Source organism: Heliangelus exortis, chromosome 3 (genome assembly GCF_036169615.1).
Source record: "Heliangelus exortis chromosome 3, bHelExo1.hap1, whole genome shotgun sequence".
Lineage (NCBI taxonomy): Eukaryota > Metazoa > Chordata > Aves > Apodiformes > Trochilidae > Heliangelus > Heliangelus exortis.
The window spans coordinates 69,416,270-69,442,994 of NC_092424.1; the positions used below are offsets into that span (position 1 = coordinate 69,416,270).

A 26,725-nucleotide genomic window follows, 5' to 3' on the forward strand; every position below is an offset into this window, starting at 1 on the left:
AACCTTTGCAGTTCTCCTATAATTTCTTTGCCCTTTGTTTTGTATGTTCTACTATGAGAACCTGCAGTAATAATTTGGCCTTTCTTTAACATTGATTTCATCTAGATTTAACACCTGCATGATTTAAAATTTTCCTAGTGGGATTTGTAGAGTGTTCTTTACCTATACAGATCTCATAAACAGAGTTTTGAAGCATTTATCCCATGCATGACCTAGGGATGCCTGGTGAAAGTTCTTTTAATCCGTGCCTCCAAAGACTTTTCAGCTGATCAGGTTAATTTCTGAGTACTTAAGACATCCTCATTTCAGTGAACCAAGCTTCAAGAAGCTTGCAGTTTAAATAACATGAATAACATAAGTACTTCTCCATCCACTCCCCAGATTTGTCACTTGAAATTCATCAACCTTCAGAGATATAAAATGAAATCCTTTCCTTTTCTTTATCTTTCTGTATTGTAAGAAGGAATTAAAAATAGAATTATGACTGCAAGGAATAAGCTGCTAAAATACGTAACAAACTCTTTTAAGACTTTCTAATTCTTATTTTATATATAAGTTCCATTAGTGCATGAGGAAATCTTCTGTAGCACATAGGAACAAGCATTACCTCATTCTTAATTTGTATAGCATCTTGAAAGAGGTTTTTTTAATACTCAAAAAGTGAAATTATTTATTTAACAGAAGTGTGGCAAATGCAGTGTGTGCCCAGTGAACGATGATAATTTAAAATATATTAAATCCTGATTATAGTGGTTAACAACTTAAGCTTGAATTTTGCAGTACGTTCATAAGGCTTTAACAATCTCTTAGTTTTTCTGTGAAATTTGCCTATTCTTTGCTCGTTTCCACTTGAAAACTTAAGTGAAAAATCCAGTAGCATTACCATTTAAAATTAAGAATTGAATTTCTATGTGTGTACAGTATTTGTAACTGTTGAAATTTGCCTGCTGGGAAGTGGAAGGCAAATTATTTTTTTAATAATTTAGTAGATGGAAATTTTAATTTTTTTTTCTGTTGTTGATGTACTGATTTCTCTGCTTTGAATTATTTTAATTAATCCCTGAAAACTACTTTGAATACTTTTACCACCATTGCTTAGTACTTTGAATTGGCCCCATTACAACCACAAGAACTAACAGGGCCTTCTCTAGGAGAGAGAATCCTAGAAGTGGATTAGCAGCACATGACGCATCATCTGCTTCCTTTCTGCCCTTTCTCATGAGGGTCTTTTTACAGACTCATCCAAACTCCACAGTTGATGATTCTGATGCAGTAATGGTGGGAGAGCTGCTGAGTGATAGGATGGTTCATTACACTGTCAGGAGGAAAACCAAGGACCTTGCTGCCAGGACACCAGTGCCAGACAACATTAATGTTTTCAAAAACAAGCGTGTTCTAACTTCACAGGATGCTGCTTGGCAATAAGACACCCATTTCAGCTGCAGAGTTGAATAAAATGTGTATTGGTGTGGAGTATGGTGATTACATGCAGCTCTTTGCAGTGTTATTTTAAAAATATTCCCCTTTAAAGTGGTAACTCAGAGAACATCTGATCAGACTCTGATTGCTGCGCACAACTGGAAACTGATTCCAAGACTGGACCTTGAATATAGGAAGCAGTCTCAAAAACAGAGCTTGTATTAAAAGTTCAGAGATCCTCACCATAAAAAGACTCAGTTTATTCATCCAGTTGCCTTTCTTTTCCCACAGGTGTTCTTTCCAAGCTAAGGTTGGTATTTCCATTTCAGAGGTAATAGTAGTTGGTAAATATGTTCTTTGTAAGTAGTCATCCTTGCTGCCCTTGGTTGTTGCCAAGAGACTCAGCATAACTAAGTTCTGAATGATGTCCTTAGTTGTCCTTATTCTGTGATTAAAACCATAAATCCCTTGTTTTCATTTGCTCTCTCACCCCTGCAGAGCTGCTCTGATGCAGGCATTTGTAGATAAAGGTGTTGGAGTGATAGTTTTATGATGTTTGGTTAAGGGTCTGTTCCTGCACAGGTGACTGAAAAGAAGTACATGGTAGTTACTGCCAGCCACTCCTAGCGTAGCCTTGCTTTCAGCTGGGAGGTAGAAGACTTAGGGACATTTTATCCACTCCACAAGCCATCCAGCAACCTAGCAGGGAAATGAGTTTCGTTTGGTTTAACAGCAAAACTCTTCAATTTCTGTAGTATTTAGCTTGTGCTTATGCATACTTGAGATTTATATTTTTAATTAAAAAAAAAAACACATCATAATTTGATAGAAACTATCTTCTTTATGTAAGAAAGAAATAAAGAACTGAAGATTTGCTGTCATTTTGGTAGTTACCTGGAGTTAGTACAAGTCCTAGAATGACTGGCATTTATGCTCCCTACACAATTGACTGAGACTCTTGAAAAATGGGTTCTGTTAGAGTTTGTAATGGAAGTTTAAGATGCTGCTTTTTGCTGTCTGCCTCACCTATCTGATTCCCCTTTTCAAAGGTGGGAAAATGCTTGCTTTTCACCTGTTCTTAGTTTAGTACATCAGCAGACACCACTGATGTCTTAGGCTAAACTGGCCAAGACTGGCCAACTAAACTGGCCAACTGGCTAAGCTTTGAGACAGGCAGAAAACCAATGTATGGTTTTCTAGGGGTTAGATTGTTGATGAGTTATTTTTGCTGTGAGAACTCTTCCTCCAAACCTTCATCTTTTTTCCTGTGTATGCACAGTATTTTTATCTGGGACAAATAAGATTTATTCCCGGGTATAATGAAAGGTACTTGTTCTCAAGTATGCAGGTGACCCATGGTTTTTGTAAAACATTGTAAACCAACTTACTTTGGGAGCTTGCCAAGCTTCCTGGATGTTTTAAGGACAGGTTAACTGATCATTTGCAAGCAATAACTTGTGTATAATTGATCCTTCTTTAGAATAAAGGATTGGACTGTAGATGACCTCAAACTTTCCCTGCTTTAATACTCAGCATTAGGATTCTTAGAGTTTTCTAGAACTCCCACAGGAGCACTCCTGAGATCTGCTCATTGTGGACTGCTGCAGCCTTCAGACTTCTGAGTGCCTGGATGGGTTCAACAGAGACAGATCTTCCCTAGTGACCTCTGCAGAGTGGCAGAGATGAGTACCTTGGAAAAAGGTGTTTTTGCTGCCTTCCTCCCACTTGGAAAGCCTGGAAGGATTAGGAAGCAAAAGAGACAGATGCTGAGCGTGGCTGCTTAAAGAGCCCAAGCATTGATCTGGGGCCTCCCCAAAGTGACCCAAAGCATCAGGAAATTCTGCCAGGTGTCCCTGGAAGTGTCTACTTTGGGAAGCCCTGGCAGAACTCCTTGTGCTTTCTGCAGTGGAATGTCTTAATTTTGCAGAAGATGTCAGGCTTTCCTGAAGTGGAGAAGAAATCTCTGGGTAAGAGCACTTTCTTGCCAAAGAACTCACTCAGGCTTCTCACTCAGGCTATCTCAGCAGGCTTCGTGCTCTTTCCACTTGCCTCATACTCAATATCATGTTTTCAGTACTATTTCAGCAATCCTGATCAGAAGCTGAGAGGGGGTTTTTAAATTTTACACAGTTATGTGTAGAAGGAACAGGTGACCTTTGAGCAAGTTGGAAGAGGCAGGTAGGAAAGTGGGGCCTTGTGGAGACATGAAATACATCAGCCTCTTACAGACTTATCAGAGCTATGCTAGAAAGTTATTTTATCCACATTCTGTGCATTCAATACTGGCTGTTAGAAATTGCTAAATAAATATGACTGTGATTGAAAGCTTAGAGTTCAGCAAAGTACCTCTAAAGTCAAATTACCTACTTTTGTGGTGAGAAAAGCATTTTCTAAAGCTTTTTTTTTTTTCAGTTTAAATTGTCTACAAAGAACAAGAACATCCTCTTCTTATCCTGATCTCAAAGTTAACAGTTTTGCTGTGTTTAGTGATAATTTGGTTTTTTGCTCTAATTGTGTGACAAGAGGCTTCTCTTCAATAAGTAGCAATCTTTTTGAGTTACAGCAATAGGAGGGAATAATTCCTTAATGGGCAATAACTACGGGTTGTTTGACTTTTAGCCTTTGTTATGACTGCAACTGCCCAACAATGGCTTTTTCAGCCTTTTTATTTATGGATAAGGTTGTCTAAATATTTACATAATGATAATTTAATGATGTTACTATAAAGCCATGTACATGGTTGCTCTTCCTCTTATATTAGTAAAATATTCTCTCTGTAGTGGTGCCTGATATAAGCTGAGTATTGGAAGAAGGTACTTTGGACTTATGATGTAGCTTAGTAGCAAAACAAAAGCGTTTTCTTCTCCCTATTGTTTTCCTTTTCAGTAATTCCTTTCTGGTTCTCTGAAGTAAGGTGTGTTCAGTGTATGATTGGGATATACATTTTGAAACATCTCCTTTCTTGTTGCTTTAATAGCCCAATTACTATGTCCCTCCTACCCCCTGACTCATATACATTTGAATGGAACATTTCAACCTGGTAGAAGAATAACTCCAAGCATAGAGGAGTTGCCATGTGTAAATTATATAATTAAATATATAGTTCAATATATAATCATCTAAGCTAGTACCAATCTTCAGTGATAGCCAGGGACTTACACAGGAAAAGAAAATACAGACATGGCATAACCACAAGAGTTATTTATGTTTCAATATGACTTTTTTTCCTGGAAAATTAACATGTACACGAGTTCCATAATTTGAGGTGTTCTATTGTTTGTTCACTTTTTGCATGTGTGTAATTCGAAATGGAAGTTCTGTTGTTGGTGCAAAAAATTTAGACGCATTTCTACAATCTGTGCATTTCAGTGAGTCAGTGAGTTTTGTCACCAGTTTAGTATTCTCTCTGGTTTACTGTTGTTAACTATCTCCAGACTCCTTGTAGGAACTTCTTATCTACTCTGTTAAGTGCATAGTCATGTCTATTTTTTTTTTTTTTGGTGTGTGTAGTATTGTTGTGGACGTAATCCAAATGGTATTTGGTGGCTGTTTTAGCTTTCAGTTGCTGTCAGCACCATTATTTTCTTTCAGCTTGAACTAAAGGTGGTAGGTTTTTAGCAAGCTTTTTACCTTCTTGGTCATTTTGTGCCCTTTTGAGAACATTTTTGGTCTAAGATCTTGCACAAAAACTAAATGGTTGGTTTTTTCATTGTATTTTTTCATTGTGGTACAGTGGTACATAGGGTAAAACAAGGCATTTATTTACAGCTTGTACTTCTTATGTGTATAGGAAAAAATAGAAATTTAGCTTTAGCTCCTTTTTAGATTCCTTCAAATCAGTTGCTATGAATTTTAGTATGTTTTCCTCACAGTATGGAGGAAATCTTATGGCATAAGATAACAGCATGGTGGTAGTGGCCCCACACAGCAAGTGAGCTCAAATGGCAACTGAACTGCTGTTCTCATATGAGTGGGAACTCCTGTGAGCAAAGACTAAGCCTCCTTAATATTCTTTGATTTCACATATAACTCCAAGTCAATTGGTTTTCAGTCATACTTGAACTGGGAGATCAGAGGATTCCTTCCTAATTACTATTTTCTTTGTCTGCTTGTTGTCTTTCACCTTCTATTTATGTCACCAGAAGTGTGATGAACACTGAGCATAAAAATTGCTGCATAGTAAGTTTTCCTCTAACACAAGGTTCACTTTTTGGAGACATAACTCTGGGATTACTCTCTACAATAAACATCACTTGACTTTTCTGATGTGGCTGTTCATCTTTTTTGTTGCTGATGTATGGAAGGTATTTAGTTGAGTGCTGTTTTAACTTTCTTTTTAAGAATTCAGTGGCTACCTTGGCATACTTTCTGAAGTCTTTCCCCATGGTTCTGGGGATTAATTTATCTGAATGATTTCTTCAGCCTCCTAAATTTCAAAGGTATATTGAGACTTTGTAACCCTCAGCTGGGGAAACAGCAATTCCATAACAGCAGAAAAGTTTTGTTCTTGGTGTTCATTGCACCTCAGACATCACCTCATCTCTTTGCTTAGGTGATGCTTCCTCTTGGCTCTAACTTCTTCCTTCTGACACCATTTTGAGATCAAGTCTCAAGCAGTTTCAACTTGAAAGTAAGTATTCAATATCCTTCAGTTCAGTAACCCTCATATCTACTCTTGATTCCCCAGCAGCCCTTACTTAGCCTTGCAATCTCCATCTCTTTTCTGTTACCTTTTTCTATTTTTCTTTTTTTTTAACAACAGACTGGAATAACAAGAAGCTATGCTTCTAACCAGAGAGAGATGGAATTAATCCTTCCTATCTCTAGAAAAAAATTTACTGCAACTGTTCTCTAATGCCAAAGGGAAAGATCTAGGATCAGAGAAATCTGTATGCCTGTATTTGCTGGTTCAAGATAATGCACAAGATATATTAATACTTCCTCTTCAGCAGAGATCTTGGCCTAAGTCTCTTCATTTTCACGACACTTACTTCTGTGCCCTCTTGTCTGGGAAATCACACCTTGCAGTGATCTGGCCATTTTTGTTGTGTGCCATTGGAGCTGTTATATTCCTCTGCTATCCTTTCAGTGGTGTAAGGAAGAATAACTGTTTACTTTTTATTAGTTAAAAACTCCTTGCAAATCACTTTGGGGTACTAGTAAATCTAAGAAGCCTCTACTAATCCCTATGCAAATCCCATTAGAACAGCAGAACTGTTCTAGACTTGGTTTCCACCTATGCTTATCTTCTCCAAGCTGTGATCTCTATGGTAGATTTTTCCTAGTGCTTCCCTACGTTCTCTTCCTGTAACTTGATGATCTCCTTAGGTATTCTGAGCCACACAGCAGCCTGCCTCTGCTGAATGCTTTGTTTAATTCCACATCACTCCCTCTCAGGCACATCTTCAGATTATGTGGATGAGTTGCATTTCATCAATGTACTAGTTACAGTATCTTGGACCAGTTTTCTAATGTGTAAGTTAATGAAATAACCTGAATCAGTATCTGAAGAACATATCTTGATTTAAACCAAAGCCCATGTAATAATAAAGGTATTCTGAACTTCCTTGACTACTCAACTGTGTCTTCCACCTTCATGGGAAGAAAGATCTAAGTGACAGAGAGAAAATCAGGACCTTAAACTGGAAGGGGACATATCTAATTTTCTCATCTGTAGTTCTGGAGATAGCTTTATCTAATGACAATATGTACTTTTTTAAGTGCATAATTTTTTTCTGGGATTAAAATATGGAAACTGAGTTCTGCCACTTGTGGCTCATATCCAAATTTCTCTGTAAGATTTGGCTTCCTTATTTGCTTGCTCATTTTCAAGTGCTTTCACAAAAAATGTTCTAGTGGCTTACTGCTTTTGATTACTGCAATGAGGGAGGCATGAATTAATTCCTCCTAATCTGGCTTCCATCTTTTAATCATTTCCACTTCTCAAGTGAGTTTCCCAAACAGCAGACTCTTGTTCAGGAGGCAAGAACGATCCATCTTTTAGTGCCTGTATTTCAAAGAGGGTAGATGGACATAATCTGAAGTACATGGAGACCTCTTAGATTTCCTGTTGGCTCCATACATCCTTAGTAGAAAAAAAAAAATTATGCAAGTGGACCTGCTTGTTCTTTATAGGCACCTGTGATATATCTGTGCTTTCTGTGGAAATGCTGACTTTAGCTTGGTCTGGTGCTTTCCCACTGCTGTCCTCAGAAACTGCTAGGTTACTATGTTGCTGTCTTCCCAGACGTGTCCATTTCCTCCCTTTTTGTATGCATGAAACCAGAATTCTAATGACAGCACCAGGAGTTGATAAGTAGGATTTTTTTTTCCCTTTTTCACATACGTGATCCCTCAACTGCCTCAAAGGAGGTCTGTGTTCATTCAGTGTTTCCTTTATCACAGAAGATATTGTGATTGTCACATGAAATGGTCCTGAGGACCGTGGATGTTTTCCCTGGTAAATATGTACAGGTTAGTGTTGATGCCATAAGCCTTGTAGGTGTACCTTTACTGTTTCTTTGTTAAGAAGTCTGATTTAAGAGGTATCCATAACTGAAAAAGTCTTCTGACCCTGTGATGATAAGTTCCCTGGGAAAGCTTCAAAATATGAGTAGTTTGCTTGAAACTCTTGTGGCACCTCCAGTTTAGTGACCATAACTTTCGTTTCCTTGGATTTTGCATTTCCAGTCTTAGACCAGAAATTACAAAAATGTGTGAATTTCAAAATGTGCTTGTTTCATGGTTTTGCCTCCAGTTATTTAAGCAGCAACTTTAAATAATTGTTGTTTGAAGCACAGCACAAAGTTAAGTCATTTTAAAAATCGAGTCTCCAAACCCAGAGTCAAGAAAAGGAAATGAATGCTGTCTTTCTCTGTCTTTGATTCTTATTTCATCCCAATCATTTCTGAACTGTTGTCTGATTTGAGCTAAATTTCATATGGGAGCAGATATTTGGAAGACTGTTAAACACCTGAACATATTATGAAAATGTATGTCTTTGCAAATTTTCTGGGTAATGGAAAGGTGACAGTGTTAGTTTACATGTAAATAGATACAGGAAACCAGAGAGGAAAGGCATCTTATAGATATACCAGTTATGGGAACAGCTTTAATTAAAGCTCACAATCAACCATGACACAAAAGCATTGAGAGGAGTAGCTTTAATTAGTTCCAGTGTTCACAAAAAAATTAGTTTTCTCTGCAAAATTTATTCCTTTTCCTGAATATTTCTCAAATTCAGACAGTGATAGTAAATTCTGGCTAGAATTAATTTTAGTATTAAATTTAGGGAAATATACATATGTAAATATGTTTGTTCTTTAAATGTTGCTTATGAAATTACAAGGAAAATTAATTTTGTCTGGAAAACAAGTTTTTCCTTATGGTATATTTTAAAGTGTCATGGGCAGGGTTGTCTTCCTATAAGACCAGGTTGCTCAAAGCCCCGTCCAGCCTGGCCTCAAACACTTCCAGGGAGGGGACAGCCACAACTTCCCTGGGCAACCTGTGCCAGTGTCTCACCACCCTCACAGGGAAAGATTTCTTCCTAATATCTAATGAAAATCTACCTTGTTCCAGTGTGAAGCTGTTACCCCTTCTCCTGTCACTACAACCCTTATAAAAAGCCCCTCCCAAGCTTTTCAAAGCCCCATCCAACCTTAGCCAGAACACTTCCAGGTAGGGGGTATCCACAGCTTCTCTGGGTCACTTGCTGCAGGGTCTCATCATTCTTGTGGTAAATAATTTCTTCCATATATCCAATGTAAAAATGTCTTTCAGTTTAAAACCATTACCTCTTTTCCTGCTGCAGCAGGCATGCTGAAGTTTGTTCCCATCTTGCATTGAAAGGCTGCAACAAGGACTCCCTGGAGTTTTCTTCAGGCTGAGCAATGTGAACTCCCTCAGTCTGTCTTCACAGGACAGGTGCTTTGAACAACTTTGTGGCCCTCCACTGAACTCCAAGAGCTCTGTGTCCTTGTCTTGAGGACTCCAGAGCTGGACACAGTACTCCAGGTCAGGTCTCACGAGAGTGGAATAGAGGGGGAGAATCACCTCACTTGACCTGCTGGCTGCCCTTCCTCTTATGCAGCCCAGGATACAGATGGCTTTCTGGGCTGTGAGTGCACACTGCTGACTAAACACCATCCTGATGTTTAGACTTGTTTATGTCTGTTCACCTAACACAGATGCATCCAAAATGCTGTTTTTGCATCTGGGTAACACATGGCTAGAATAATGCTGATAAATTAGAAGGTACTTAGGTAAGAGTAATAAACATTACTGAAATCAGTGACACTTGAAATTTTTTTTTTTCTCCTAAAGAAAACCAAAAATTTCTAATGTGGTAGAATTGCTAGCAAAGAAAGGATACAACATCTGTAAATACCTGAAGGCTGCAAACAACAAGAAGTAAGAACTAATCTGTGTAATGTGAAAGTATAGGATACTGGAAACTAGATGGAAAGAGGAATTGGCAGATTTTCCTGAGCATGAGATGTAGTTGGTTGCAGAATATCTTACTCACTAATTTACTAGAAACAGCCTACCTGAATTGATGAAAATTGAATGGGAAATTACTGGAAAATTTTATAACCCACATAGCACTGCACCAGATAGGAATCAAGCACATCTGAGTCCTCCAGTCAATACTTACAAATCTTGTATTCACTCAGTGGGGAATTTTGACATTATACTGAGTGAAGGATGAAATGATAATTTTCTAGCCTTCAACAATATAAATCATCAGTGTTTCTGGACTGATGAATATTTAATAACATTTCTGTTCAAAAGTAAACAACTTTTCTGTGAATGTTAATACCCTTTTCTTGCAGTGTGTCTGTTCAAACATTTAAAGTAGCATAAATGGCAGTAGACAGGTCAAAATATTGTTTTTGCACATTCCTATTTTTTTGCAACAAATCCTCTTCTGAGGAATGTATTGCTCACAAGGGAGAGAAATTCATCTCTAAAGAAGTTCAGCTAGTAATAAGATGATTATTACACATGTCTACATCCCACTTGGTAGTTGGTATATCTCAATTCTGCCTTTAAAACCATGAGCAATAAAATCAAAACCAATAATATGTTGTTCATGCATTTGGTATCATGGCATAAGATGCATTGAGGCATTTTTTTATCATTGTGTAAAGTGCAGCGAAAATTTATTTTTTAAGTATGTGGCTTATCTCTGCCTCTTGCAGTGCTAACATCACTTCTTCAAATCTCTGGTGATGTTCTGAGGCACTAAGTGGTCAGTGTTGACACCTGTTACTGAGTTTAGTGAGTACTAATTAGTGTAGGGTGCATCACTGGTGGACTACTACACAGAAAATAGGTAAGTAGCTTCTGCATTGTATGAATTGTCTTGGTCACAGCCCTCTGTACATGGATCTTATTACTACTGTAGATTCCCAACATTATTGATTATTTCATTAGCATCCGATTTTCTTTTTGGATTCAGCAGTAAGGTCAACACAGTGAAAGGCCCACACTGTTATATTCCTCTTCCTTCCTTCCTTTCCTCACCCATGCACAGCCACTCATTTCTTTCCTTTTCAGCATGTCATAATTTAATATTTACCAGCTGTAGCTTGGTATCAAAGGAATAATTACTGCTTAACCGCTCTGCCTTGGGGGGGGGGGGGGGGGGTGTTCTCCACTTGTGTCTGGGGAGAAAAGGGCAGGCTTTGCTCACCGGGGGTGTGGGCTGCTGCGTGTCCTTTGTAAGGACAGCTCTGTTGTTGAGGCAGGGCACTGTGTGTTGAATTCTAATTCCCCTGTGCAAGGGCCAGCCTGTTTCTGAGCCTCCCGGCGTGGGAGGTGTTGGCTGCCATCAGCAGTGCCGCAGCCCGGGGGCTCCCTCCGCGTGGGGACCCGTGGAGCTGGTGATGCCACGCTGATGGCGTGGCCAGGCTGGAGCACCTCGCCATCCCAAGAGCCAGCGGGTCACTTTTCTTAGCAGCTGGGAAGTTCAGGTACTTTTCCTTTAAATATTTATTATTTACTGCCGCTGACTTCTGTCCGTTCAAGAGCAGGTGGTTGCGTCCCTGGACCAGAAGCACGTTGGGATTGATTTTGTGTGCCTTTGGTAAAACTGATAAAATAATGAAATTGGCACGTGCGTTTAATAGGTCCTATCCTGAACCGGTAAAGGATGAAGTGATGAAGTTAACTGTTCATATGCAGAACTGTTAAGAAATAGTGTAGAAAATTTTCAAAGGTAGTATGTTATGATTGATATGCTAAAACCACAGAAGCATTACCCTTAGTTCTGGTACCAAGGTTTTGATTTTAAGTTAACACTGGATTAGTTATCTGTCTCTGTCAAGACTGTAATAAAGAGCTTTTGTTGCAACCCCTCACAAGGCTTTTGTATTATACACCATATGTAGAAACTGTTAACAGGAAGACAAGATTAATGCGGAGTGAAAAAAAATGCCATCAGATAAAACAGCTCTCAAAAAAGCAATTTCAAATCACATAGTATGTTATGCATTAATAAATTTTTAGCCTTTGGGGAATGGAGGGAAACTTGTAATCAAAAATTAATTTGAACATTCTTGGCTGTACCTAAATTAGAACCCAGGATATTTCCAGAATTGTTTTTAATCAAGTGACCTGACAGGAGCTCACTGGGAGAAAAGTAATGAGTACAGAGTAATCTGAATAAGATTTAGTAATGCTAAGAAATTTTACAGCTCTTTTGTCAAATATTTAATGTAATAATTAAAAGGATTTCTATTTAGAGGTAGCAGTATGTGTGTGCATGTATAAAATGCAAATGCATTGTGCAAATGTTTTATATTGTTTTAATTCTTCAGGAAGCTTGATAGAAATACAAGCACAAGGAGTTACTATATTTATTTCTTGGTTAACATCCTAACAATAAAGTGCGATGTGGTCCATGTGGCAAATATTTCTCCATTAATATATAGACAAATATGATTAATTTCTTTTTTTTTTTTTTAATTACTAAGGTGTGCCAGTTTGGGGACAATGATTCTCATCTTTTCTGTGTAATACCCACAAGATGGCTTTTTTTATGTCTTCACAGTAGTGTAATACAGCAGCCTCAGTATTGAAAGGAAAAAAATGAGTGATTAGGATTTTGTGCCTTTAAGATTTGTAATTACATTTGAAGAATGCAGTTATGCTGTATTCAGTATCTCAGTGTTTACTGTTTTGTAAGCTTAAAATATTACAGGTCATTAAGATGTAGCATCATCACATATGAAGTAAAAGTTTTAGTTTAAAGATACTGAGAAGTAGAATTGTAAGGAAAAAGAAAACCAAACACCAATCAATTGTAGTCTAACATCTGCAAATCCTTAAGTTTGGGCTTTGTTTTTGTTTTTTATATTCTTTGGGACTTCAATCAGAAATTTTACTTTTCATGTGTTCTGTGTTTTTTTGTTATATTTTTTTGGAAGTTGTTATACCAAAACAATCCCTTTTTCATTTACATATTTTGCTTAAAATACTTAATGTGAAGGAAGTTTGTCTATCTAAATGTTTGTTGATGTAGGAATAGTAAACAGTGTCAGATCAACTTCTTTCACTGGATTTTGTCTATGAGTCAGAAGTTTAACTGGCTTAATTTCTTGTTGCCCCCTATACATCAGCCCTACTGTTGAACCTGATTTTTCTTTTTTTCCCCCCAAGAACAATATTATTTAAATAGTTTCTTTATTAAGACAAAAAGAAATTATTAGCAAGACAAATCAAGTACCTGCATTGTATGGTGGTTGAATTTTATTTTTTTTTTAACTTTGCTTTTGCTGCACATTTGTTAAATTTGATATAAACACCTTAAATGTAATGGCATTTATCATACTTAGATAAAAGCTGTTGGTAGTGGAGAAAACTGAAAGAACCAATATGGTTAAAATAATTTATACTTAACAATATTAGCAATATAACAGGCAAATTAGTAGGTATTTCTTTATATTCCAGAAAGTCAGAGGTGAAAACAAATTAAAAACTTCAGTTACATGAAACCAAGCTGAGCTTGTAGACAGAAACTATCTTAAAAAGCCATCTTGTAAGCTGCTATGCTTAGAATTTTTTGTGTTTGAATTTCACTTCATTAATAGGAATTCTCCTTAAGAAGAGGGATAAGATTTGCAAAATCTGCATGCTGTTTATTTAACCCTATTGCATTTTGCAGCTGTATTGGGGGAAAAAGAAACCAGCATTGAGCTGAATTTTCTCTCCTTGTGTTTAGGATACCTTAGATTTTCACTTTGTACACATGATCAGAGTGAAATCTTTCATTAGAGCATGAGGGGAGGAGACAACTTTATAAATGATGGTGACAGCCTCTGTCATCTGAGTACTGGGACAAGGGGGGCCGGTGACAGCACAAACAAAATGCAGGTGAGAGGAATTTCAGACCAGTGTGTAAGGACCCTCAGAATGCCCAAAGCTGTACAACATGTTGTAGCTGGACTCAAGCTCTAAACTTCTTACGCAGGGGTTCATCATTTGCAGTGTTACCTGTGCTGAAAATTCTGCTGTTGCTGCCATCACTGGAGTTATTTCAGGGACAGTAACTAGGATATGTTTTGAAAGAACTAATTTATCATAGGTAAAGCTCTTAAAAGTCATAAGGCAAATAATTAATCACTCCATTTCTTCTCACCCATAACTTTCAAAAATGGCTTTAATTTTTATTATACTGTTTCATTGTTGGCACAAAAAATACACAGCTGAAAATAGGAACGTGCTTTTTTTTCAGTGTAAAATATTCCTGACACTTTTTTCATTTGTTTAGATGAATAAAGGTGGAACTTAAGACATTTTGGCAAGGAAGTAAATGTATCTGCAGTTTTTAACTATAAACAAAGCCAGAATTTTCCAATATTTTATCCATGTGCTTTAGAGGTGAGAATACCTCTGTATGTGCACAGGTGTACATGCATGTATGGGGGAAAGATTATAGTCTTATGATACACACCTTGCAGAAATTTGACTAAATGGTAATAGCTGTAATGGATTTTTTTAGCACTGTATGTAATTGTCTTAAGAGTTTTAGCAGAACTCAGGTCTTACCCATTTTTGTGATAGCATTGCCTGCTTTCTGCTTATTTGGCGTGACAGATGGACTAGAGATGGTTATAGTTTGCTCTATAGGAAGAAAATAAGTGACACTGGCAATTATGACAATGCAGTATTCAGGCAGTATTAAATGCAGAATAAAAATTACAAATGCATTTTAAATTTTTATGAGCTAGAAATCTGTTTATTATTATCTTGCAAATCAAATACTTTCCTGTACAACATTACTGAGATAGAGACTTGACATATTAATCCATCCCTGCATAATCTTAAATTGAGTTCAGGAACAGAATATTTAGAGACAGTTTGAGAGACTGGTATTGATATTACTTTAGGAACATGGGTTTTTTTATATTTGTGGCTACAAATAAAGTAAGAATTATTTTATTGATTGTTGTATTTTAATAGAAAAATAAAATATCAGCTTCCTTTACATATTCTGTAATGTACACGGACCAAATATATGACAACTTTTTTGTGTAGACAATCTAGTACAGGACATATTAGGATGTAAACAATTAATTTTACAATCATTCTTAAACAGCAGTGATGTCAATATCACTTTTTTAGAAATATATGTTGCATGTATTTCCTTTGACACTGTTTTTTTGTTGCAGTAAGATCATCTTTTCCTAGTCATCTAGAGTTAGATACATTTTTGAGTTGCAGAAGACTGAAATTTGAGGGAAGTGTTCCAAGGAGATCTTTGATTCTTTGTCATTGTTTATAACAGAAAAAATTGTAAAACTGGCATTTCAACAGTGTTCTGTTCAATTGTCAATTTAAGATGTCACTTGCCATCTTGGCAGTTCCAAGATGTATCTTCTAAGGGATGTTAATTCCCTTCAGAGTTTTAAAATCTTTATGTTGACTCAGCAGTAGGTGGTAGTGGCCTCCTCCTTCTTGAAGGTCTCCATAAAGCTGGTGCCTGTGTTTTCTCAAGCTTTTACTTGAACTTTGATCTTGTAGTGGGAGCTGTAGAGAAACAAGCTGCATGAAGTCTTTGCAATTTGCCTTTCCATGACAGAGATGTATATAATAAAATAATCATCTTTGGATTTTCTGCAACTAGTATATCATGATGTCTTGTAGTGTAATTACAAAAAAAAATAGACAAGAGAATGAGCTTGTTCTGTTAACTGATACATTTATCATTTTACCAGATTCATTAATACCTTTGAAGATTTTTATTAGCCATTTTCATTCTGTCCCAAAGTCTATATTTTGTAGGTGCAGTTACCACATTTATATAAGTAAATATAAAACTATTGTATATTCTATTTCTGTTTCAAAGGGCAAGGGAGGGAAGTCTTAAATTGATTGTTGCATTTCAAATTGTGGTCTGTCTTGCCAGCAGCTAAAACGTGATCAGTTAAATGAGGCATATGAAAGTCATTGCATGTTGTTAAAGGAAAATTACAAGAAGTATGGCAATAATAAAACAGAAAGAGATGCTATAGAAGTGGTTGGAATTAAATTTAACCCTGTGAAAGCAAGGGCATTCAGTGCTGCATTATCGGTATGTTATAGAAAAATTATAGATTAAGGTCTTTAATGCTAAGAAAATAATGTCAAGTTTAGTAAGGGTGAAATGTAACCTAATCAGAAGCAAACATGCATTTAAAAGGATGTGTGATTGTGAAACATCATTAGTTTTCTGAAATGAATACTGAAGTATGCTTTAATTACCAGTTAAACTGTTGGGCAGGTTTGTTGGGTTTCCCCTCGTTAATGTTCTGCTTTCATTCCTACTTGTCTTCCTGTATTTGGTAGAAAACCTGAATCATTACTGTGACAGCTGACATTTCAAATTTTTCACAAGCTTCTAATGTAATGCAATGTAACATTTCTCCACACATCTTGCACTTGAGTTGGATCCAGAGATGCTGTTTGAGGGGAAAATGATAGCTGTTTCCTACGGCAGTGCTGCCCGGGGCCTTCTCCTGGCACCAGCATCAGGGTGAAACCCTCCTCCTGGTGGGAGCTGCAGTGTGAGCACAGGGGGTAGGTGCCCCCAGAGCAAATTTCTCAGCTGCTGCCAGCAGCGTTGAGGCTGAGATGGAAGAGTGTCACCCCTAAGGCCCCTTAGCAACTTGACTTCCAAAAAGAAGTGCAGTCAAATCTCTTTGAGGCTGTTCTAAAAAGATAATAATTAGCTTCCATTAGTGCCGTTGTTCTTGCGGTTCTTTAAGTTACAGGAATTAATTGAAAGAGCAACAGGAGCATTTTACCTAATTCCTGAAAAATCCTGTGTAAAAGCATGGCAAGAACATCAAATGCTCAGCGTGTGCAGGCATTCGTATTCTGCACTCACGCTTGCAGCGCATGTGGGGGCCGTGAGGCTGTGCCAGGCTTTGTGTGATTGAAGTAGCAGAGGGGTTTGTAAAGAAGATCAGAGCTGGCTTCTGGAGGGGTTTCAGAGTGCTTCGTGGGATGCATGGGAAGTGAGAGAGAAGTTTTAAATAGTGGTTCTGCAAAAAAAAGGAGATCCGCATCTCTTTGTGAAAGAGGAGTTTCGGTTTACCATTGTTGTAAAGCACTTCCATTTAACTTGGGTGCAAGCCAGTGTCACTCCTTAGGAATTGTCTCTAAGATTTGTATGGGACAATAAGGAAGAGGAGACACTTGGGGTTGAGGTTTACCTTCCTTTCCCCTGGGTTTTGAGCTGGGGAGCAGTGAGGCTGAGGGGAGGGACAGCTCTGAGACTGGGGAGGCAGGAGGAGAACTGGAAGCCTCTGAGGAGGTGTCATATAACCTTTCTTTTCAGCCTGGGGATGCTCTCATGCACTGGCAAGCTTCTTCTCTCTTCTGCCTGGCTGGGGTTATGAACAGTTTTTGGGGCTGACTTGTGTGTATTTTTTTGCTTTTAACCTAAAGGATCTACTAGATTCTAACAATGCCTTTTTAGTTTTTACCTCATTAATAGCTCTAAAGCTGCATGATAAATACAGTTATTTCAGAATTTTTCAGCTTTCTTGGTAAGAACTGCTCTAGAAATATATCTTTTATAGAAACGAAGAAATTGTTTTAGTACAGCAAAGTTCTGTTTGTTGTTGCTCACCCGTTGCACTCTGTGCTGGGACCAGTGAGTATAGTTGGGGACGAATCATCAAGATCTTCCAGAGGTTGCAGCAAACTTCAAAGAATATGTGGTCCATAGTGGACAAATTGCTATCAGGTACTTTTGTTGTGTACAGCATCCTAAGGCAATGAGTTCTAAATTTATTAATAACTGTGTGAAATACTGATTCCTTTGTTTCAAGCATGTTTGAGTGATACTTTCCTGTGTTGCTTCCTTGTTCCTATTTCCATGAGAAATGGAGAAATACTCTGTCTTCAGGCTTTGCATGGTTTTCAAGCACTGCATAATTTGGAAGGTGTCAATATCTTCTGTCATTTGTTTCCCTTCCAAGTTTATTCTTGCTTTTAAACTATGCCTTTTACCATACACACTCTTCCCTATGCTATCTTTTCTTCTTGTCCTATATCCTCTGTAGGACTTCCACAGCTGTTTTTTTTCAGATATTAGAAAATGGTATTTGTGGGGCTTAGGGGAGAAAATAAGGTCAAAAAGTAGATTTCCTACAAATTTTTTAGACAGGTCAAAGCAAGAAAATTTTAATTGGCTCAAATGGACCTTTATTCAGGATCAGAGGTGTACATTTTGAGGTCTGGGGAATTCTGGTTTAATGTCTGATTGTGCACCATCAGTTTTTGTGTAATGTAGAAAATGTTTGGGCCAGTACTGCATCTTATCAGCTATTTTGCTGAATGCCCTATCCTAGAGACAAATCTGACAGGTAAATGACAAAACACACTGAAATGCTGTTACTTAAAATTTAGCTAGCAGATGGCTGGAATTACTTTTTAAAATTATTGTTATTGCTGTTACACAGAGTTTTGTAAAGAATCCATCACTTGAGCATCTGAAGCTTTACCAACTATACATGCTATAAAATTAGCAAGTTATTTCATAAATGATGGAAAATTAAGGACGGAGAGCAATATCATAACGTACTAATGTCTTGATTACATAAAGTAAAACAAAAGAAGTGGTTCACTAGTCATTGCCTGCTTTTATGCTTGCTGTTTACAGATTATTTTTTTTTACCTTTCTAATGCAGATCTGTAGTAGAAATATTAAATCAGAAATTAAATTAGAAATATATTAGAAATAATGACTATTTCAGTTTCTTTTGTATATACAAATTTTTACTTTTTCTGTGAAAGCATTACTTACTTGTTTGGACCTCTTTTTAAAAGACTTCCCTACTGTGCTGTTTATACAATAGTGTCATTAAAGCAATAATCAAGAAAGGGCTTAACTCTGGAATTAATATTTAATTGCTTCCTTAGAACATTGCTCACGTATCATTTGTTGTTTTTCTTTGATAGTGACAGAATGGTTCTTTTATTTTCTGCTGGGAAACTGTGATAATGAACTTGTAGTTAAGGGTTTCTTCAGGGTCTTGTCACTGGGGAGAGAGGGGCTGCATATTCCTCAGACAGCAGAAGCTCTGCTGGTGGGGACTGTTTGATCTCCCTTTGCTTCATGCTGCACCTGAGTCTTGTACCAAGAGGTATAAAGTCTCACTTTAATTATAAACACTTTGTCATTATTTCTAGCTGAGACTATGTTTAGATTTGCATTAGCATTTCATTTAGCTTGTATGAAGCAGCTAGCTTTTTAGTACTTAGGTATTTGGGGACTAGAAGGATTTGGGATATTCCTAGAAAAAAAATGTAAAACGTTCTTATAATTTACTCCTGTCCCATGCATATTTCCATACTGTTAATATTTTAAGAACTGTATAATCTTTCCCTTAAGCCAGTGATTATTCATTGGTTTTATCCCTTGAGAAAACAAGGGCAGTAGCCATGGTGTTAAAATGCAATGAATGAAGTCTAATCAGATCCTGGAAACAGAGAGATGTATCTCGGGTAGACTTAGGGATCCTGCCTGGGTCCCTCAGCTCTGAGCCCTGGCTTCAGTGAAAGAAAATACTCCCAGGAAAAGTGGCAAAGAGAAATCTAAGCAGTCTGTGAGGGGAAAATACTCCATTACAGCAGTCTGTGACCGAAAAAACTCCATTGCAGCAGTCTGACTCAGAAGGGTCGTTCCCTGTGCCATTCTAGGTCAGCCTAATTTCAGCTCTATCACCATGGCCTGGTGATATTCTTATCCAAAAAATCTCTCCTTTTCGACCAAGTAAGGGTAATGGTGGCTAAACACATACCACAGGGAAGATGCATTCTGTAGCACAGCATGATGCCCTAGCTGCATTCTGGGGACAGATAGAGCATCTGAAAGGAGGACAGATGAAGCTGTAGCAGGCTATCTGGCTGAGGAACTAGGACTGCAGGTTGTGGTGTGGAAAACTTGCCTGCCTTGCTGTCTGAAGAATGTGTAATCTCATTTGCAATGGGAAGAGAGAATAAATTATACCATTACCAAGTATATCCATTTCTTGCATATCACATGGGAGTCTTGCAGTGGTCATTCAGAGTTTTACATGATAGATGATGGAAAAATTACAGAATTTTAGAGAATCCATTTTTCATGAAGAAAAATTTTAGTAGACAGATCATACTAAGCAGCACATAAAGTCAGAGGCCTAACATGCCCCCGGGGAAACTCTTCCCAATCAGTGCCCATGGGTGCAGAAAATTACAGTCCTAGGATTCACAACCTGAGATGATTCTTATGCTGTCTGCAGAACCAGTGAAGACTCTCAATTAATTAATGTGTGGATTGGGAAAGGTGCAGAGGTGTAGTATTTTTAACTCATGGAGGACTTTATACTACAAGTTTACTGCAGAGACTTTTAATACTTGGAAGATGTGGTCTGAGATGAATTTATTGCCAGTAGCAGTGTAGGTGGAAGGGAAACATCTCTTTTCTGCCCTTGATTAGGTATGATTTAGAATTGATGTTCAGACTAGAAGGGTGACTCCTGCTGCTGACATGAAATTATGTAATGGAGGGATCACATCTACCCTTCAGGTGGAATAGACAACAAGTTTGACTTTGAACTCATAATAAAGGGAATTTGTTGCTGGACTTTGTCTGGCCTGAATAAGGAAGTAGTCTATGAAGAAGTAAAGCATTCTTTACTGGTTTTGTACTGCAAAGATTTTCCTGTCTTTTTTTTTCTTTTTTGATGGGGAAAAAAGAAAAATGCATGAACTGTAAAAAAAATATTTGCTACTTCATTTACATCTGAGTCAGGTAAAGATTTAAAGGGAGATAATGAAATACTCTTTGATTGGGCAACGAAGAAGAGTTTTATGTAATCATAGAGCAATGCATTCCATCAGGAGTGTGGAGGTATTTTTACCTCCAGTATGGAAGTATTTAACTTTAGATATAATGTGAATTTAAAATATAATTAAATGTAACAGTATTTTATCTCCTTCCTTTGCAGGTCTGCTGGTCCTCTGATATATTTCAGAATGCCGCTGGTAAAAAGGAACATAGACCCCAGGCACCTCTGCCACACAGCTCTGCCCCGAGGTATCAAGAATGAATTGGAATGTGTCACCAATATCTCCCTGGCAAATATAATCAGACAACTGAGTAGCTTAAGTAAGTACATTGTCCTAATAGCTGTGTTTAGAACTAATATATTTTACAGTCAGCTTTTGTGGTTGAAGTAGGAACACCTTTTTGAATTATCAGTAGAAAGCTGTGGCTGAGCCTTGAATGTGGCTGGTGACTAGCATGGATTTCTGTAGCAGAAAGGTAGGGATTTTTCCAGCAGCACAACTTAAAACCTTTTATTCAGGCGTGTATTTCTGTTACCAGTGAAACAGAACAGAAAAAGATGTCTGGTACTTAATTAAGTCAGTAATTGCTTAGAGCAATTTTTGAGTAGGGAAAATGACATAATGAGGAATATATCACTGGTTGCTTAATTCTCTTAACTTAAACCCCTGTTCATGGTGTGGTCATTCAGAAAATGTAGTTGCCTTTTAGTAAACCCATAAATGTAGTTATACACAGTCTTTCAAACTGCTGAAGATTTTTCTTCCCTCTTCTCCCCTCTGTCAACAGTTCTTTCCTTGGTGCATTTGAGAGGCATGAATACTTCTTAAACTCTAGAATTCTAAAGTAGTTTTTCTGAAAAGGCTGTTTTCTGGGTTTTTTCCTTTAATTTACAGCAACTTAAAAAACTTGTCTGATTAACCATGGTGATTGCATTTTTAATTTCCAGTCCTATGGGTGCTTTTTAATCACTGGGACATTATTCAGACTACCAACACACTAAATACTAAAATGTGCATGTATATAAATCTACAGTGTGAAAAGCCTTTTAGCTGTGTCAGTATCTTAAGGTCCTAGGTGATGTAGCCTAATTGTTAATTATATTGATTTAGTTCATGGTATATTATGGTGACTGTTTTGGAGCCTTTCAAAGCTGTTAAAGTACTATTAGGTTGAAGACTCTAATTGAGGACACTGAATTATGCAATTGAAGCAGGAATGCTTACTGCACATAATGATGAATGTTATTAGTACAGCTGCTGCAACAGCCAGGAAAATAACTTAACTATTTAACTTCTTTTTAGTGAACCAAGGTCATGTCAGAATACAGTATCTGATCACCATCTGTGGTCCTGCTTCAGTTTACTAAAAGCCCTTCTCAGACTAGCCCTCTGTGTACTAGTCTCCCCTTCCAAGTCACTCTTATTAATATGGTACTTGTTTATTTTAGTTTCTTTTAAAAATTCTAATTTGATTATATACTCCATCTAGTGTAATTTCCTTTCACAGGGGGCATACCAAATTTACATTTGTTATTTTCATGTGGAAGATTCATTTGACCTTGGGAAAAAAAAAATCACTTGTTCTCTAAATTTTAAAGAACACTGAGTTGAAATGCAACAACATCATCGTGGTCTCACTATATACAATTGAGATTTGTCTGCCTTTATTATATTTTCTTGGTATACAGAGCTTATGCCTGACATCTTATGTACAATTGCTTAGGAGGAGGTCAGGATGAAACAGTATCAGAAGAGAAAGAAATCAATTCAGGGGGGAAAAAAGTATTGGAGAGCATCTATTGAATATTTCCACATTTGTTATATATCTACCCTTAATGTATAGCACAATTAGAGAGATACTTTCAATGGATTGTAACTGTAATTATGTAAACTCCTTTTCTGTTGAAGGAATGTGGTTCTATGTGAAGTGTGCATACATAGGGATGAGCCCTGACGTAGTTGTTTTCACTCGAGAGGAGTTTCTGTCATGAAGTTGTGACTGACTGATGGTCAAAAGAGCAGGCAATGTTGGAGTGTAAAAGAGGAGGGAAAATGCCCAAGTTTACTTTGCAGCATCTAGCTCAAAATAGGTAATTCAGAATTTTTCATGAGTAAGTTAAACCCTGACAAAATAATCCTTATTTCTCATCAATGTTAAGCATTGCTCCATAAAAATGGAGATTGTGTGACAAAGTGAAGAATACCTGTGGAAGTATTTTTTTCCAGTACTCTTTTAGCTTTTCTGCCTGCTTGTGCTAGTAACAAAAGAAATTTTTAAAGATTTACAAGCTCTGGTGTAGGAAATTTTTGTCTCATGTGCTTAAACCCAAATAACAAGTCCTCACTTGGTGTGTCACTGTTAGCAGTGTTTGACGAGGCCTCCTGACATGCAGATAAATTTTAGCAGTTGCCTGTGAGTCACAGCCAGCAGGCATGGATTTGCAGCAGTCCCCTGGCAACCAGATTCTCTGCACTCCTTCCCTTTTTGTTTTCTCTGGATAATGTGTATGTTTGAGACTCAGACTATAAGTTGCAGATGAAATGAGGCTTCGCTCTGAGAGCGGAAACTGAGTGCTCTGTTAGGGTTTTATTTTCTTTAAAGCTGCTTTACTTTTTGATAGTGAGGTTATGCAAATTTAAATTAATGGTTTCTGGCCTGATTAGCACTTACACATTTCTGTCTGTAAGATTTTTAAGTTACCAGCCTGCAAAGAGAGGATTAATCTCCCTCCATTGTTACTCTCAAGACCAGCCCCATTCTTAACCTTTCTTCTGATATGTTATGGACAAAGAGCCCTGTGATGGAATTACAGTTTCTAGTACTTACAATGATACCAAAAAACATTATTTAGAAAAGCTAAGTATAGAGTTTGTTGTTAGATCTCCATTCTTGGAGATATTAACCACTCAACTGGTTTAATCAAGCAACTGGATCTTACTGGATCTGCTTTGAGCAGGATGCTGGATTAGACATCTTCTAGAGGTCTTTGCAATAGTTTTTTGATGCGTTGCTTTTAATCCATTTGAGAAATTTTTTGACCTTTAGAAGAAGTAAAGATGAAAGGACAAAATATTTATTTCTTCTTTGAGTGATAGTCCTTGTTGCCTTTCTCCCTGGAGCATGAAAATACATCAGTCTGTCTTGATGCAACATAAAAAATTGCCAGTAAGTAATTCCGCCCCCCTCCCCATCTATTCTCTGTCTTCTCTAACTTCATAAAATGATCTGTCTCCTTGACAGCTTATCTTAGCACTGTGGCAACAGAAACTCTCTGGGCAGCTGCAATGGCTGTGTCAGTTTGCTAGCCATTTTTGGCTGGTATATGCTTCCTAGACATTCTGTAGCTGCTGTATATTGGTATATGGCAGGCTATAGCATTTCAGCCTATGTGAAACACAGCTGATAACACTGTGCAGCTGTACCATTGTTAGAAGATGGATAAATAGTTCTCTTGTGTGCATGTAACCTCCCCATTTAGTTTACAGATAACAACCAATCTTGTTTTTCCTTTTATTCAACTGTTCCATGTACACAGAATCTCAGTACCACATGAGAAACCTAACTGATGGGGTTTGTTCTGGGCCCGGGCCTCTGACACCTCCATCTGGGGAGAACGTTTCTCCATTTGAGTATGTTCCTTTAATGAATATTTATATTGCAGGCATTCAGACCAGCTCTTTTATTCAATCATAGCAGGATGTAATTTCCCTGTTTTTCTTCTACCTCTGTATGAAGAAAGAGAATGCTGTGTAACTCTATTTGCTAAAATGGAGTGCTTTTTATGTCACTGAAAACAATTTTGAATTGACATTTAACCTTCAGTAGCCTCTCTCATCTTTCTATCTTTTTATTATAGTATTTCCTATTTTTACTGTTTATCTTAGATAGTTATTTCTTTTCCTCTCCCTTTATTTGTTAGTTTTCAGGAGTGAAATCCTGACTTTTTAGCCTATTATTTCTTCCTCCTTTTTCTTTTCCCTCTCAAACACTTTTAACTTTTCTTCTTCATTTTTCCCTTTAGACATTTCTAACTTTTCTTACTTATTTTTTGCTTACCTTGCCATCCTCTAGAGAGTTTTAAGCACCACTCATTTTTTGAGAGACATCTTCTCACCTCAGGAAAACTTTCAGTTTACCATGGATTAAGGTGTTAATACTCAGTAAGTGGGAAATGTTTATCCAGAAATACTTACCAGCAAGCTGTCTGGACTGGAACTAATCATTAGAACCAGGCCTCTTCAACTCAAAGACCAGTCTCTCTCCTTCTTCATCCTGTCTGAACAAGATCTTCAGCACATGATGAGGCCCCAACACATTGCATAATTGGAGGAAGGTCTCTGCACATCTGCAGCTAGAGTTTCAGTCAGTATTCCATAAGTAACAGAATCCCTGTGAGAGGTCCTGCCTGGGGCATCCTCCTTTTCACTGTGCTCACAAGTATATTCAGTATTCTCTGTGAATTTTCATTAGTCACCCCTCTTTCTTCGTTCTTAGTATGAATTGCTAGGGATCACTAGAGAAAGTGTTCTTATGCACATGGGGAAAGGGAGCTGATGGACTTGAAAACTAAAGGCTTGCTCAGCTTCTCAGAGACCCCCATCCTCTCAGAGGCTTCTGTCTAATTTCTTGGTCTTGTCTCCTCAGCAGTGGCAGTACTGGCAATGTTGTGCTCTTTTGTGTCCCCCTCAAATGATAATGAGAGGATGAGCAGTAATTTTTCATTGAAAACATCTGTGTTAGCAGAGAAAAGTCCTACCTGTCATTATTTCTTTGCCTACATAGAGCAGTGAATTCAGGTGATGTTAAAAAAGGAAATGAAGAGCAAAACCTCCCTGTGAAATGATCTTCAGAACTCATGCCTTCAACATCAGGTTCAGCTCTCAGCAGTCTCCTTCACAGATTTCTTGATACCAAATGGCTAATCTCAGCTAGTTTACTTCATGGTATCCTCAGTGGGAGATCAGAAATGACAGCTCAGACCTCTGTGACTGGTTTTTGAAGACTGACTTTTTTCTTTTTGAATGCCAACAAGAAGCATCAGATGTGCACCACAGATGGCCTTTAACACAATTTATTTGATACTTTTGATACCTCATTGGTCTCTCCAACTCCCTGAAAGGAGGGTGTAGCCAGGGGGGGGTTAGTCTCTTCTCCCAGGCAGGTATCAGCAAGACAAGAGGGCATGGAATTAAGCTCTGTCAAGGGAGGTTTAGGTTGGATACTAGGAAGGAATTCTTTACAGAGAGGGTGATCAGGCATTGGAATGGGCTGCCCAGGGAAGTGGTGGATTCTCTGTCCCTGGAGGTTTTTAAGAAGAGACTGGGTGTGGCACTCAGTGCCATGGTCTGGTAACCACAGTGGTAGTGGATTAAGGGTTGATGATCTCAGAGGTCCTTTCCAACCCAAATGATTCTGTGATTCTATACCCTGGTCAGGTTGTCTCATAAATGCCTGGTTCAGTTTTGCTGAATGAAGGAATGAAGTTGTTGTTGCAGTACTCTGATATTCCTGGTAAAATCCTTAAATAGAGTCCTTGTGGACTTCCCTTATGCCTTCATAATGAAGGGTTCCTAATTAGCATTGCTGAACTGTATTTAGTACATCATTTTTCAGAGCTTGCTCAGACATAACCTCTAAAGTTCTCAAGGATCTACCAAAGTACTTATCTCCAAGCCTGGGAAACATTTCAGTCTCTGAGCTTTTAGTCCATCTCTTAGCCACTGAACCATTTGATTGAAATGATCCTGATGAGGAACAAGCCTGGGGTTTCAAGTGAAACTCAGAGACACTTTGATTTTTGCTGAAACATTAAATTAAGGAAAATTATTGTAGTGAAAATGTGAAGCTGAATCAAGAGGCAATGGGTATGTTAAATTATGCGTCAGAATTAATGGAGGAGGAAAAATATATTAATAGACTTAGAATAACTTACTTGTTTTCCATTATAAAGGGACTCCGGTTAGCTATTGTTAGTTGCTT

The 26,725-nt window shown here is 37.7% G+C and overlaps 1 protein-coding gene across 3 annotated transcripts in view; it reads left to right on the top strand.

Annotated features, from left to right (window-relative positions):
• Positions 1 to 26,725, top strand: part of WASF1 (WASP family member 1) — a 90,421-nt gene that overhangs the window by 39,918 nt on the left and 23,778 nt on the right. For 2 of the 3 annotated variants that reach the window (XM_071741182.1, XM_071741184.1), the window contains exon 2: positions 20,904 to 21,064. In XM_071741182.1, the coding sequence (XP_071597283.1) occupies positions 20,932 to 21,064 (133 nt within the window). In that variant the 5' untranslated portion in view covers positions 20,904 to 20,931. Of the gene's footprint in view, positions 1 to 20,580; positions 20,708 to 20,903; positions 21,065 to 26,725 lie in introns of those variants that run through there. The other variant, XM_071741183.1, reaches the window with a different exon arrangement.